Source organism: Podarcis liolepis (assembly GCF_965112155.1).
Source record: "Podarcis liolepis genome assembly, chromosome: Z".
Taxonomy (NCBI): Eukaryota; Metazoa; Chordata; class Lepidosauria; order Squamata; family Lacertidae; genus Podarcis; species Podarcis liolepis.
The window spans coordinates 46635673-46651664 of record NC_139570.1 but is presented as its reverse complement, the minus strand read 5'-3'; the positions used below and the strand labels follow the sequence as shown (position 1 = coordinate 46651664).

The window sequence follows — 15992 nt, the reverse complement described above, 5'->3', positions numbered from 1 at the left end:
ACATCTTCAGCTAGTTGCCGGATGGTTATGTGGCGATCCTCCAAAATGGCAGCCTCCACTTGCTGGATGGTGTCTTAATCAATGGCAGACTTTGGTTGCCCAGGAATGGGAACCGTTTTCCCCAAAGTCTGACCACACTTGAACTGATGATTCCAGTTCTTGACTACGTCATACAATGGGGCATCCTCCCCATAAGTCCCCTTTCATCTCATCTAATGTCTCCCGTGGTGTGTGCCCTTTCAAGTACAAGGAACCTGATGACCACTCTGCATTCAACTGCATTATCAGTTGATGAACCTGATGACCATTCTGCATTATCAGACATTACTCCATGTTAGTACCTGTAGCAGAGAAAGTGTTAGGAGTTCAGGGCTACAAATTACCGTATTTTTTGCACCATAACACTCACTTTTTTCCTCCTAAAAAGTAAGGGGAAATGTCTGTGCGTGTTATGGAGGGAATGCCTATGGGTGGCATGCTTACGGATTTTCCTCCTCTAAAAACTACGTGCGTGTTATGGTCGGGTGCGTGTTATAGAGCGAAAAATACGGTACCACGTTGCCTATGGAGAGATGTATCGTTATACATGTGCCATGTCATCCTTCTACGATAACTGGAAGTGGGTCAGGGGAAATCTTTAATGAGTGATCCTTTTATTAGAAAATAAGGTTCAAGGGGATAGATATATTCTGGAGATGTAATAGTAGTAATGTTGAAGACCTGCAGATAAGGCAGCAATGTCTGTGAATAAATGGATGAATGCTTGTAAGGCAACAGCAGTTGATATTGGCTGCCTCTGAACCTAATTTACTTAGTGGGATTCTTAAGCAACCAGAGGTGATAGTTTAGCTAAATACTGAAGATTGGTTTGAATGGATTTGGATTGCTCTCACTGTGGTTAAGCTCTCACAACTGCTGAGGCTCAGGGGAGCAAGATGGTTTTAAATTACAATTCTTTGCAATGTTGGAACATATTTGAACAGTGTTTGAATGTAAAGTATAATTAAATGAACTGTATCAATTCAAATCTTCAGTCTGAGACTTCTCTGTATGTATACAAGGGAAGGGCTGTTGCTTTTTGTGTTTCATATAGGCTCCCCACAGTCATCCCCACAATGACTAGGATGCTGGACCAGATGGACCTTTGGTCTGATCCAGCAGGGCTCTTCTTACATTTGTATATGTCCTTGGCTCTCCCCCGACTTTTCTTTATGGGAGTATTTTAGTATCCCCTTGGAATTTATGAATTGCATTATTATATGACTCTTGATGTATACAGATCTATGAGAACCTTATTCTGTGCAATTTATTGTTTGCCATCTTAAGAAGAGCACTCCTTGACCAAGCCAAAGGTCTTTCCAGTCCTGGATCCTGTTTCCCACAGGGCCAACTGGACGCTACCAGGAAGTCTGCAAGAAGGCATGAACACAAGAGTTATTCCCCACAGTTGATATTTGTATATTTGCATTTGTATATCTGTTGCCTAGTTTGAGACCACTGATGCCGGACTGTGCACGCAGAACAAACCCAGTGCCATTAAAGATAGTTATTGCCAAGACAAAGTCCTAGCCTGAACAGCAAGTCATTACTATTACTATTAATACCCTGCCTGCTGAGGACAGCCTGCATAGACAGAGTCCCTCTAGTACATGAGAACCTTTTTCTGCCTATGAAGATGATCAAATCTGGGGCATCTCTGGGTTGCTGCTTTGTGTCCTGGTAGCGCTTCACAGGTTGTAGCCAAATTTCCAGCATCAGTACATTTACAGTAACTCTAGAAGAATTAGATGTAATTGTGTTAAATTTGCACTTAGTCATCTCTCCTAAACCAGGGATGGAGAATCTCAGACCCTGAGACTGAATGTGGCCCTCTAAACCTCTTTATCTGACCTTTGAAACACTCCAGACTATCTATTCTTCCCAGGCCATGCCACTCACCAACTCTGTTCCATGCTCCCCATGAGTGTTTTTGCCTGGTAAAAATGTGTAAAAACTAGTTTACTGTACAGTGGTACCTCGGGTTAAGTACTTAATTCGTTCTGGAGGTCCGTTCTTAACCTGAAACTGTTCTTAAGCTGAAGCACCACATTAGCTAATGGGGCCTCCCGCTGTTGCCGCGCCGCCGGAGCACGATTTCTGTTCTCACCCTGAAGCAAAGTTCTTAACCTGGGGTACTATTTCTGGGTTAGCGGAGTCTGTAACCTGAAGCGTATGTAACCTGAAGCGTATGTAACCCGAGGTACCACTGTATAAAGGTTAAATATGCATTTTCTGCTCTATCTGATTTTGTCTCTGGCTCCATGAAACACTGGCATCTGTCCCCTGGAACTTTGTCTAGATTGTGGCCCTTGGGCTGAGAAAGGTTTCCCTGCCCTTGTTTTAAACAGATGAGTACAATGGACCCTCAGGTTACGTTACCTTTGGGTAATGTAACTTTCGGGTTGTGAATGCGGCAAACCTGGAACTGTACACTTCGGGGTTTCATCGTGTGCACATGCACAGAAGCGCTCTGTCACACCGTGTGTGTGCGCAGAAGCAGCGCCTCTTCTCACGAAATTTTCGGGGTGCACCCGGACCCCCGGAACGAATTGAATTTGTATCTCGAGGATCCACTGTTTTTGTTTTTGTTTGATTGTTTTGAGGTATAAAGTCATGTAAATGTTTCATTCCCCAGTCGCTTAATGTAAATTGGATATTGTGGTGGGTGAGATGCTGGGAAGGTAGGACTCTAAGTTTTCCTGAGCTGAGGTGGCTACTATTTTTCTTCTCTTGTTCTACTAGAACATTGAACTCAAAGTTGAATTGGAAAGCTTGAAACGAGAACTGCAGGAGCGAGAGCAATTGCTCATCAAGGCTTCGTAAGTGTCATCTTCATTTTTCATCCTTTGCTAGTAGCCCTCCTTTGAAGGTGTCATCATAGAATCATAGAGTTGGAAGAGGCCACAAGGGCCATCGAGTCCAACCCCCTGCCAAGCAGGAAACACCATCAGAGCACTCCTGACATATGGTTGTCAAGCCTCTGCTTAAAGACCTCCAAAGGAGGAGACTCCACCACACTCCTTGGCAGCAAATTCCACTGTCAAACAGCTCTTACTGTCAGCAAGTTCTTCCTAATGTTTAGGTGGAATCTTCTTTCTTGTAATTTGGATCCATTGCTCTGTGTCCGCTTCTCTAGAGCAGCAGAAAACAACCTTCCTCCCTCCTCTATATGACATCCTTTTATATATTTGAACATGGCTATCATATCACCCCTTAACCTCCTCTTCTCCAGGCTAAACATGCCCAGCTCCCTTAGCTGTTCCTCATAAGGCATCGTTTCCAGGCCTTTGACCATTTTGGTTGCCCTCCTCTGGACACGTTCCAGTTTGTCAGTGTCCTTCTTGAACTGTGGTGCCCAGAACTGGACACAGTACTCCAGGTGAGGTCTGACCAGAGCAGAATACAATGGCACTATTACTTCCCTTGATCTAGATTCTATACTCCTATTGATGAGGCCCAGAATTACATTGGCTTTTTTAGCTGCCGCGTCACACTGTTGGCTCATGTCAACTTTGTGGTCAACCAAGACTCCTAGATCCATTTCACATGTACTGCTCTCAAGCCAGGTGTCACCCATCTTGTATTTGTGCCTCTAATTTTTTCCCCCAAGTGCAATACTTTACATTTCTCCCTGTTAAAGTTCATCTTGTTTGTTTTGGCCCAGTTCTCTAATCTGTCAAGGTCGTTTTGAAGTGTGATCCTGTCCTCTGGGGTGTTAGCCACCCCTCCCAGTTTGGTGTCATCTGCAAATTTGATCAGGATGCTCTTGAGTCCATCATCCAAGTCATTGATAAAGATGTTGAATAAGACCGGGCCCAAGACAGAACCCTGTGGCACCCCACTAGACACTCTTCTCCAGGATGAAGAGGAACCATTGATGAGCACCCTTTTTGGGTTTGGTCAGTCAGCCAGTTACAAATCCACTGAGTGGTAGCATAGTCAAGACCGCATTTTACCAGCTTCTTTACAAGAATATCACTGGGCACCTTGTCGAATGCCTTGCTGAAATCAAGGTAGGCTACATCCACTGCGTTCCCTTCATCTACCAGGCTTGTAATTCTGTCAAAAAACGAGATCAGGTTAGTCTGACATGACTTATTTTTCAGAAATCCATGCTGACTATTGATGATCACAGCATTCCTTTTTAGGTGCTCACAGACTGTTGGCTTAATGATCTGCTCCAGAATCTTCCCTGGTATTGATGTCAGACTGACTGGGCTATAATTATTTGGGTCCTCTCTTTTCCCCTTTTTGAAAATAGGGACAACATTTGCCCTCCTCCAGTCTGCCGGGACTTCGCCTGTTCTCCAGGAATTCTCAAAGATGACTGCCAGTGGTTCTGAGATCACATCTGCCAGTTCTTTTAATACTCTTGGATGCAGTTCATCTGGCCCTGGAGACTTGAATACATCTAAACTAGCCAAGTATTCTTGTACTATCTCCTTAGTTATTCTGGGCTGTGTTTCCTCTGCTGAATCACTTGCTCCAATTCTTCAGGTCGGGCATTGTTTTCTTTATCGGAGAAGACTGAGGCAAAGAAGGCATTGAGGAGTTCATCCCTTTCTGTGTCCCCTGTTTGCATTTCACCATCTTCTCCTCTGAGTGACCCCACTGTTTCTTTGTTCTTTGACTCTTTTACCAGTTGTTGCTTTCTCCCAGGTTTCTATTCAGAGATTAGCCTGTGCAGTCTGCATTCCAGATGGAGTCTTTGATTAGCCTGCAGGGTTGCCATATGCCCTTTTTTCCAAGACATGCCATCTTTTTCAGGTCTGGTTGTCATATGTTCTCTTTTTCCCAGACACATTCTCTTTTTCAGGATTAAAATTTCTGTCTGGGTGGATTTTTAAAATTTGGCAAAATGTCCATTTATTTTTTTTGTTTACAGTAACTCAAGGAAATTTTCCTAATGCATTAGACTGAGATCTAAGACACCTGGCTAAGCTGGTCTGCAGCACAGAATCACAACAGAACAGCATCTTAAACCAGCTACATATTGTATAAATCCCTTCTCTTGTGGCTGAACTAAAAGGTCAGCTAGGAGATCATGGAGAAGGAGTCTGGGAGGGCAAGAGTTAACATCTGCCTGCCCTTAAGAAGAGTCCATATGTACATGTTAAACAGTTTAATAAATTGTTCTGTGCATGCTTATGTTCACAAAGATGTGAACATGAGCCCAAATACTTTCATGTGACAAGTGATGGAGCAATATTTATTATTATTATTATTATTATTATTATTATTATTATTATTTTGTTGAAAGTTAAGAACAATGCTGCCAGCAATATATCACAGCTTCTATAGCCTACATATGGTAGGGGTATTTAAAATGAGAGTCATCAAAACGATCTGTAGTTAAAAGTCTGCAAATGCAGACTTCTCTTTTTTTTGCTCTTTAAAATATGGCAGCACTAGATTAGGGCTAGTATTTTTGGTTTTTGTACTGGGAAAGTCACTCTTATTAAAGAGGTACACTTTTTCTCTTTATGCAATGCCAGTTCAAACAGTTGAATCAAGTTTCTTGAAATAACATTGATATGCTGGTATATCCCTTTGCATGTAAGTAACTTGTGTGCCATATTCAAAAAATCTTCCTCTCTCGCCAATAGGATCTTGTCATCTCTGTCCTTGAGCCAGTCTTTTCCTGAACAAATCACTATTGGTGACCAGGAATCCAGATAGACATATAAGAAATAAACCATCTGGTGGAGGGACAGATCTTTATTTCAGCTTTTGAATCCCCTGAATAATACCTGCTTTGCTTGTTTTTATATTGCTATTTTATCAGTTTTATGTTGTTGTTTTGTTTTAAATATTGTTTTGTTTTTATATTTTACACCACTTAGAGATTTTAAAAAATAAGCTGTTTAAAAATGCTTTAAAATAACTAAGTAAACTTCCTCCAAGAAGCCCAGGATCATGTACATAATTCCCTTCCTATTTCATCCTCACCAAAATGTTGCAATGTAGGTTAGGCTGAGATATTGGTAATAACATTTTAGTAATGCTGATTCTGATTTATTAGGTAGTTAGCGAAGTCTGGTGACAATCTTCTCATAAATTTCTAAAAGGATCTGTGCTTTGTCTTTGCAGTAAAGCAGTGGAAAGCTTGGCTCAAGGTGATGCTGAAATCAAGCGTCTGAAGGAAGAGGCTCATAAGGAAGTCCAGCAAGTGGAAGAAAGCTTGAAGTGCAAGATAAGCCACTTAGAGGAGGCAAGGCAATATGTTTTCATAGTGCATGTGCAGGTGTTTTTATGATTTCTGCTATTATACTTTGCTGGATCTTGTAGGAGAGCACTTGTTGTATTTCAGTAATAATCTGAGAATAATCCCTCACTTTCCTAAGAAAAAACTCAGGTAATTCAGTCTCTCTCTGAGGTAGGATGAACAATGGACATGTAACTGTCTCTTCCCTCCCTTGGGACGGGTTGGGGTTGGGTTGAAGTCTAAAGAGGCTGAGTCAAGGCCATAGTAACATTCTTAGGTGCCAGAGGCAGGTCAGGGGTACAGGTGTGCGTTTCAAAGAAGGCAAGTGGAACAAGGCACTAAGACTGCTGCTGCTACTTGTGGTGACAGGTTGCTCAGACTGACTTATGGTCCAACCCTGAGGCCAGGGCTTCATGGACCAAGGTGAACTGGGATATGCATATAGGGTCAACTGGCAATTACTGCAGCTGAGGTGACACCCTTGTTGACTGCAATGATTAGTCAGCCAGGTATGCAGGGGAAGCAGAGCACCAGTGGTGGCAAGGCTACTGAATGCCTGATTTGAGTCACACACACGTTGCACTTTACAGTAATGTTGAAAAGGTTGGAGGGGAGGGATTGGGTTTTTCAGACGCTATGAACCTTGCAGGGCTGGGAAATCGGCTTTGTGGGGTGCTGAATGCTTTTCTCCGTGAGGGAGTCTTTCCGGACCCCATTAGAGAAGTGGTTTTAAGCCACCTCTTAAAAAAACATCTTTGGACCTGGCCATTATGGCCAATTATCGCCCAGTCTCAACTCTTCCATTCTTGGGAAAGATAATTGAGTGGGTGGCATAATTGAGTGGCAACTCTAGGCACATGAAGATGCAGACCTTCCGGTTGGGATTCAGCCCCCATCATGGGACTGAAACCACCTTAGTCGTGCTTGTTGATGATTTTGGGTGGGCTAGGACAGAGGTGAAAGCTGTTTCCTGGTTCTGCTGGATCTCTCAGTAGCTTTTGATACTATTGACCATGGTGTCCTTTAGGGCAAAACTAGTTTGAATTTCACATCGTGATAACTGTTTCCTAATATTTGACCTGGCAATATATTGCAAATCACAATATGTTTTAGGGCTAGGCCTCACACATATTGAGGTGATTGATAATATCATTTAACAGTTTTAGACCCTTAAGTAGTAGCAGTTGCCAAGACATTGTCCTGTTCGCGTCTGTGTAGTTCCTGCGTTATTTCAGATATTGAGATATATCAATATATCATGATGTTTAGCTGCTGATATATCACACTATTGAAAGCCAGATATTGCCCAGATCTAGTGCCCTTCTGGACCATCTTAGGGGGGTTAGGAGCTGAGGGTTATTGTTATGTAGTGGTTCCCCTCCTTCCTCTGTGTTCGAGTCCAGAAAGTGGTGTTGGGAGGTGAGTGTTCAGACCCCTGGGCACTCATTTGTGGGGTATCTCAGGGCTCCGTCTTCTCCCCCTTGTTTTTTTAGCATCTATATGAAGCTGCAGGGAGAGGTCATCAGGGGGTTTGGGCTGGGTGTTCACCAGTATGTGGATGATACCTAGCACTACTTCCTTTAAATTGGAACCAGTGAATGCGTTGAATGTCCTGTGTTGAATGTCTGGAGGTTGGATGGCAGCTAATGGATGAGATTGAATCCCAGGATAAGACAGAAGTACTGTTTTGGGGAGATGGGGTGAGCAGGTGTCGGGGATTCCCTGGTCATGAATGGAGTAACTGTGCCCCTGAAGGACCAGGTGCGCAGCCTGGGAGTCATTTTGGACTCACAGCTGTCCATGGAGGTGCAGGCCAATTCTGGGTCCGGGGCAGCTGTCTACCAGCTCCATCTGGTATGCTGGCTGAGACCCTATTTGCCTGCAGACTGGTAATATAGAAAAGCTGGTGGAGGAATAGTTTAGTCTCTGAAGACTGTCAGTAACTGTCTTTAAGGTGGTCCTCCTTGAACAAAAGAACATCAAAGGTGGATTGCAATGTTAAGCAGTTGAATTGGAATACATCAAGAGAATTTTCTCACAACAAATGTCTTAACTGGCTGACCTGTACCAGGATGTCTATATTATCTAATACTGTTTTTGGTGAATGGCTGCAAAGTAATTATCACCCTCTGTACTTTCCTGCATTTCATTTTCTTCTGAGCTCCTATGAATAGTTCTCCTCTTTCCCATGCAAGTATGTAGCTGTAACTTACTCAGGGCATTACCTCTTGTTTGTGATTAAGTCTATTGTGGTCCAGAAAAGTGCACGTCATATTAAATTCCACCACAAGTGGTGATCCTTGCTGGGCAAATGAGCTCAGGAGGGGCAATACTGCTTGAGAAAGTATTGCAAAAGTTCACTGGCTGTGAATGGTTGGTTCATCATGCACCTCTTATTTTCTGAGCACAGGATCTTAAGGTGGCGAAGGAAGAAGTAGAGAAAGCGTTTGCAATGACGGAGCAGGAGAGAGTACTAAGACTTGCAGCCGAACAGCAACTTTCTTTGATTACAAATAGGCAGTCAAAGGATCTGGATGTGATGACAGTGCTTGAAGAAAAGGACAGGTTAGGCTGTTATTATGGATGAGTACTCATTTTGTCAAATTGGTCCGATCTCCCTTGACTACACCCCTTACTGACCTTCCTTCACATTCCATGTGATTTTGCCTGACTGGAATGTCCGTGAACTCTGTTAATGCCTCTTGCTTTTGTTTCATTTTCATTGGGCTTGTTGTGGGGACAAGTTGTGGTAAGTCCATTCAATGACTAGATGTATCAATTGGATCTTATGTCTTTCTCTTCTGCTCTGCCTATGTCATCATCATCATGGTTCTGTTTCTGTAATTTTAGATGTATTGAGCAACTGAGTCTGTCTCTGAAAAATAAAGAAGCTTTAATCCAGTGCTTGGAAGCAGCAGAGTCCAGAAATAGATCTTTGGAGGAGAGTTTGTCAGAAGAAAAAATCCAAGATCACCCTGGAGCTTTAGTGCTTGAGAAAGAGAAGGAGCTGGAGGTGAGGACTATCAATAGGGTAGAAAGGTGGAATGCCATCCCTTGAGAAGATCCTGTTTGTCACCCTTGTTTTCCCAGTTATCTAAGGCATGACTTTTCCACTGAGCACAGGAGCAGTCTGTACGCTGAGTTGACACAGAGCTGTACTTTTGCAATTTTTTCTGCAGATACTCTTTGCTTTTCCCCCTTATTTTGTTTTTATCTTTACTTTTCTGTTCCACCTTCTTTCCAAGGCCTCAAGGTGTTATACATGCATCTCCCTCTCCCCATTTTGTTCTCACAACAACCATATGAGTCAGGGCTGAGAGAAGGCAGTTGGCCCAAGATAACCCTGTGAGCTTCATGGCTGAGTGGGTATTTGAACCCCGAGCTCCAAGAACCTAGTCAGATGCTTTAACAGGACACCATACAGGGGATAGACACCAGGCTATGAGCCACTTCGCTCACTTTCTCAATTGCTTCTCATTTGGTTCCTATTGATCCAGGCTTCTAGCAATGTAAAACAATTAATGAATTCTTTCTCAAAGGCATGGGTCACACTGTCATCAAGTTTCAGAAATGTAGATAATTAATTATTATTATTATTATTATTATTATTATTATTATTGCATTTATATCCCACCTTTCCTCCAAGGTGCTCAATATTGTGAAATAGTCTTCTCCCTCCCCATTTTATCCCCACAACAAAGCTGTGAGGTGGGTTACACTGTGAGGCAATGACTAGCCCAAGGTCACTTAAGTGAGCTTAATGACCAGGTATGGATTTCAACCCTGGTCTTCCAGGTCCTAGTCAAATGCTCTAAATACTATACCACACTGGTGTACCTGTTGCTTCTATGGTCATCTCTATTGCAATGCTAGTAGTTTTTGAAAGTCATGTGTTGCTGAAAAGCTGGTTAATTTGGAGGGTTAGATTGGATCCAAAAGGAGTCATCCTTGAACCAACCCATACATAGACCCTTCTGATGCAAATGAGGAGCTCAGTTTTCTTTTGCCTCTAAACTCGATGTGGGTGGCAGGAGAGGGGATTGGGCAGAGCAAGGTGGCACTTTGTATTGGCTGAGCAAGAGGCAAACTTGTTGCTGACACAAATCCACCGCCTCCAAGGCCCACAGACATTCTGATTCCTTATATCTTTGAGGGATGCTCTGTTAGTGGTCCTTGGATATATGGTTTGTATCCACCAGGAGCCATGCATTCAATATTGTGTGCCAAGTTCTGTGACACTCCCTCCCAGCTGAGATCAGACAGGCCTCCTGACTGTTGAACTTCAGGTGCTTGACAATGGCTTTCCTATTTCAGCAGGTGTCTTAAGTAAGCTGTACTTATGCCTGTTTATGGAACTGACATTTTCACCTGCCCTTTTTATTTTAAGTACCATATTGTTTTGGTTGATCTATAAACTACTTCTTGGCTTCTATAGTGAAAAGAGGTTTATAAATATTGATGATAGTTTTTATTTTATTGAAAAGGGCTATTTTGTTCATAATTCATTCTGCTGCCACAGAACCAGGTGGTATATTGGTTTGAATGTTAGAACAGGACCTGGGAGCATTGGATTCAAGTCCCCACTCAGCCCTGAAATTCACCAAGTGACCTTGGATCAGTCACTATCCTATCAGCCTAACTTCCTTTCCTGAGTTGTAAGGAAAAAATAGGGGTGTGTGTGTGTGTGTGTGAACAATCACATAAGGTCATTAGAGGAATAGTTGTGTAAATATGTCATAATAATTCCCTAGTTGCATGAGGAAAGTGTGCATGCTCAGTCCTTGTTTGGGTTTATGGATGCATAGGGGGCGCTTCTGACTTGATTTAATTACTCTTATCCTGCTTTTCTGTCCAGGATCTTATAGCCTCTTACATGATTAAAAACAGTAAGATGATTAAAACACTCTCATCATAAAAAGTGTGATTTCCAACCTCCCTTGATTTTTCTGCAAAGGTGGGGTGTATATTGTAGCTATAACACCTGCTCAGCTTACCCTCCTCTCCTTCTCACACTTGGGTGTATGCATGTGGACATCCTGTCTAACAAATATAGGGAGTTAAAAGGGGAAGCATAGCTATGCTTGTGCACAAATGTCAGATTTTTCAAATATTAATCCTTATGGTCTCCTGGGATGTATATTTTAATTATGTATATTTCACACATATAATGCTTTTTCTTATTGGAAATAAAAGAACCTGATAGCTGTCTACCTAGCTAATAATTGACACTGGAGTGAAAACTGGATTATTTTATTCCTTTAGGCATTCTACAATGCAAAACATGACTTGGAAAAAAAGATCGCGGTACGTCTTGAATTTTCCCTTTCCTTTCTAGTTGTTGTGTATTGGCAGGTACAACCTTTGCAAGTGTCCTTTTATTCTACCATGAGTAGGAGCTGACGCTCATGTTGTTTCCAGACAGTTTTTAGCCAAGGAGAGAGCTTCCAATATTAAAAGGTTTTGCAAGGAGTGCAGTGTGTGTTGTTAAGCTTTGTCAGGCATTGGTCAGGATGGAGAACTTTCAGTCCTTCAGATGCTTATTGGACTTACAATAACCCCAGCCAGCATGGAGAGCAGACATTTTCTGTCAGTGTCCCCTGTCTCGTCTCATCCTGTCCCACTGTCCCCCTGCTGCCTGCAGAGACTTCATCAATGCTCTGCTCCCATCACCTGGAAGAGCCAGAAAGAATAAATTGTCCAGATGAAGAGACATACCACCCTTTAGGAGATGAAAACATGCCTCAGGACCCTAGATGCTAGGTAGCACACATCTGCAGAGCACCATTTGGAATAACCTGTTGCACCCGTGGCATCGAAGGCCTGAGGAGTGGATATTTTCCATTGATGTCCTTTCCACGTGCCTTCTGCCTTTTAATCTTACGTCTGTTACACACTGGTTTTCACTTAACCACCAGCCACCTTGGAGGCTTGCAGAACAACAGAACATAAGTAGTAGAAATAAGTATTGTTTTATTTATTTATTTTAATTTTTATTATATAGCACTTAATCATCAAAACCTCTTAAGTTGTTTAATATAAATTAAAAGCTACCAGTAACCTTTTTTAAACACCTGCTTTCAATGTGATAGTCTTCAAAATAAAATAATCAGTTTTAACAGCATACATTGTAAAGTCAAGTTACATGTCAGACATGCATGTCTGAGTAGGCTTGCTTAAAGAAGCAAGTTTTTAAAGGTAAAGGCAAAGGTACCCCTGACCGTTAGGTCCAGTCGTGGATGACTCTGGTGTTGCATGCTCATCTTGCTCTATAGGCCGAAGGAGCCGGCGTTTGTCCACAGACAGCTTTCCGGGTCATGTGGCCAGCATGACTAAGCCGCTTCTGGCGAACCAGAGCAGCACATGGAAACGCCGTTTACATTCCCGCCGGAGCGGTACCTATTGATCTACTTGCACTTTGACGGGCTTTCGAACTGCTAGGTTGGCAGGAGCAGGGACCGAGCAACAGGAGCTCACCCCGTCACGGGGATTCGAACTGCCGACCTTGTGATCGGCAAGCCCTAGGCTCTGGTTTAGACCACAGCACCACCCGCGTTCCTTTTACAGCATACATTATAAAGTCAAGTTATATGCATGTCAGACATGCACATCTGAGTAGGCTTGCTTAAAGAAGCAAGTTTTTAGGAGGTGCCAAAAACTCTACAGTGAAGGTGCCTGCTTAATATTCATTATAAACACAGTGGGTAACCAGATACCTTTGGGGACACCCTGGCCCTCCCCCTCCTCTACTGTGGTTCTCCAGCAGCTGGTATACAGAGGCACATTGCCTCTGATCCTGGAGCTATCATGCAACCACCATGACTAGTAGCCCAATAGCTTTATCGTCCCTCTATCAGTTTCTTATTCTCTTTTCAAGCCATCTGAATTGTTGGCCGGTGCCACATCCTGTTGCAGCATATTTCACACTTAATGTGCTGTGTGAAAAGAGCTTGGATGAAGAGTCTGTTTAGTTCAGCGTCCTGTCTCCCACAGTGGCTGGGAAGCCCATAAGCAGGGTGGTTGCCTGGTGTACTGCCTTTGAAAACAGAGCTTCTGTTTAGCTTTTTTGGCTAGTAGACATTGATAGTCCTCTCACTCACCTTTCTAAAGCCACCCAAGCCATCTCCACAGTGGAGAAGCACATGGAAAAAGCCTCCGCCTTTTATCTCTCTTGCACCACTATCCATCTGTTCAGTTCTCACAGCTAATCTCGCCTCTTATCACTTTATCAGTGAGATGCTTATCTTCCCTCCAGCAAACATGCCACAACATTGTGGAATGCAGTGGAGCGTTCTGGAGGCGTTGTGGGACTGAGCTGATTCAGAATCTGTTGGATCCCAAGCCAGTCCCACTGTTGTCATGCAGTTGCACTGGACTCAGTTGCAGTGTCAGCTCCAGGATGGCACAGGAATCCTACTGCCCCCCCCCCCCCCACACCTTCTGCCCTGGACAGTTCTGTGAAATCCCACTTTGGCTGTGTTGTATTTCAGCCTTAAAAGGTAGGAGAATAGGCAAGAGTTGCTTTAACCACATTATAAATGTTAAGGATTGCTCCTTTTGTGCGTGACAAAATATTGGGTAAGCAGCATATATGCAGGATAGGGCACCTTTGCCAGGAAAGCTTCAGGCCTAGTTCTTATGGTGGCCAACCTGCATCTACATTGTGCCACTTCAGGCAGGAGGTGGGAACTCACATGAGAGAATGCTGCGGTGTAACCAAATTTTTATGCACTTAGAAAACAAGCTTCTCAGGGAGGGTTCTAACCTTGCCATCTCCCTTACACATTAGTTTTCTGTATACAGAGATTTCTGAGTGGAGGAACATTCAGCTACAGGACCCCCCTACCCCACCCGCCATAGTGTGAAGTGGCCCAGCCCAGGTAGAGATTTCCTATCTCAACAGTGAAAGGCTTGTGGCAAAGCTTATGTGGTCCAGATTGCAGTTGCCCTGAGTGAGGAGCTGTGCTCTTGCTTGATGCCTGTGAAAGTATTCTTAATATACAAAATGTGTTTCTTGAAAAAGGATAACTGTATGCATTTACTTTTAATCCTCAGTCACTCCAGAAGGAACTTCATGAACGAGAGATGGAGCTTTCTGTCGAAAAGATAAATGCTTTGAAACGAGACAAAACTATCCAGGGATTAGTCCTTGCTGTAAAAGTGAAAGAAAAGGAGGTACATGGATTATGTTACTCTGATAAAAATGTATTCAAAAATGTATTCAATAGTAACAGATTGAGGGAAGGGCAGGGTGGACATTCTAGGAAGTCTTGAGGGTTAAGAATACCTACTTAGAACAAAACCCCAAGGTGGCTGTCACTGATGGAAGCGAAAGCTCAGAAAAAGCTCAATATGGAGGCCAAATGGCCGAAATATTGGGAAATTCTGGAACAAGAGGGAGATAGACTGAAATTGCAGAGTTTTGAGAAATTAAAAAACAAAGTGCGAGACTGGCTTCATTATTATCAGATAAAGGAGGCATACAATTTGGACAAGAAAATTGGCTTCCAGGTGGAAAAATCAAAATTAGAAACAGAACTGCTAGAACCCAAAACTAAGATTTTGTCAAAGATGTATAACTTGCTGTTGAAATGGAATACACAGGATGAAACGGTGAAATCTGCTATGATTAAATGGGCACAGGATAATGGACATAACATAATGATGGCTGACTGGGAACAGTTATGGACCACAGGTATGAAGTTTACGGCATGTAATGCCTTAAGAGAGAATATTATGAAAATGATATACAGGTGGTACATGACACCAGTCAAGCTTGCAAAAATCTATCCTTTGCCCGATAATAAATGTTGGAAATGTAAAGAGACTGAAGGTACATTCTTTCACCTTTGGTGGACGTGCCCAAGGATTAAGGCTTTCTGGGAGATGATTTATAATGAAATGAAAAGGGTATTTAAATATACCTTTCTGAAGAAACCAGAGGCCTTTCTCCTGGGCATGGTCGGCCAAATGGTGCCAAAGAAGGACAGAACTTTCTTTATGTATGCCACAACAGCAGCAAGAATACTTATTGCAAAGTATTGGAAGACACAAGATCTACCCACTCTGGAAGAATGGCAGATGAAGGTGATGGACTATATGGAATTGGCAGAAATGACTGGCAGAATCCGAGACCAGGGAGAAGAGTTGGTGGAAGAAGACTGGAAGAAATTTAAAGATTATTTACAGAAATATTGCAAAATTAATGAAAGTTAGAATGATGTCAGAATGAAGTTAAGTGGTTTAAGCAGCAATGTTATAAAGGTGTATGTAAAAATGGATTATTAACAGGTGAGAATCCAAAGTTATAATATATTAAGTTAAAGGATTAAGATAAAAACAAAGAGGGAAAGAAATTGCTGAATTAACTAACTGAATTGGAATACAAAAAAGGGAGGTGTGAGGAGGTCAGGGAAATCGGTTTTCCAGTTACTTTAAAACCAGGAGAAGCCAGGCAGAAATATTGTATCTCACTTGTATCTCACTTGCGGAGTTAGCTGTCAAAAAGTACTTTCACCAACAGCGCATTTCACAGTACGGCATTCTTATTGTTCATTGGCAGCCCGTTCCCAGGTTTTAAGCGGTGGATTTTAGCTTCCTTTTCTCTCTTTTTACAGGGAAATACAGTTCACACCTTTCCCCCCTCCTTTCTGCACAAGCATGATTTCTGGCATCTGCGTCTGTACAGATGCTATTTCCGGCACCGCGGAAGCTAGTCCCCATGCCGTGCTGCGCCGGTTTAGTGCAGTGC

The 15992-nt window shown here is 42.8% G+C and overlaps 1 protein-coding gene across 6 annotated transcripts in view; it reads left to right on the top strand.

Moving 5' to 3' along the window:
- CDK5RAP2 (CDK5 regulatory subunit associated protein 2) overlaps positions 1–15992 on the top strand; it is a 138048-nt gene that overhangs the window by 14342 nt on the left and 107714 nt on the right. For 4 of the 6 annotated variants that reach the window (XM_083485685.1, XM_083485682.1, XM_083485684.1 and 1 more), the window contains exons 5-10: positions 2782–2858; positions 6130–6250; positions 8655–8809; positions 9095–9257; positions 11507–11548; positions 14297–14416. In XM_083485685.1, the coding sequence (XP_083341811.1) occupies positions 2782–2858; positions 6130–6250; positions 8655–8809; positions 9095–9257; positions 11507–11548; positions 14297–14416 (678 nt within the window). Of the gene's footprint in view, positions 1–2781; positions 2859–6129; positions 6251–8654; positions 8810–9094; positions 9276–11506; positions 11549–14296; positions 14417–15992 lie in introns of all 6 variants that reach the window. The other 2 variants (XM_083485683.1, XM_083485680.1) reach the window with 1 other exon arrangement.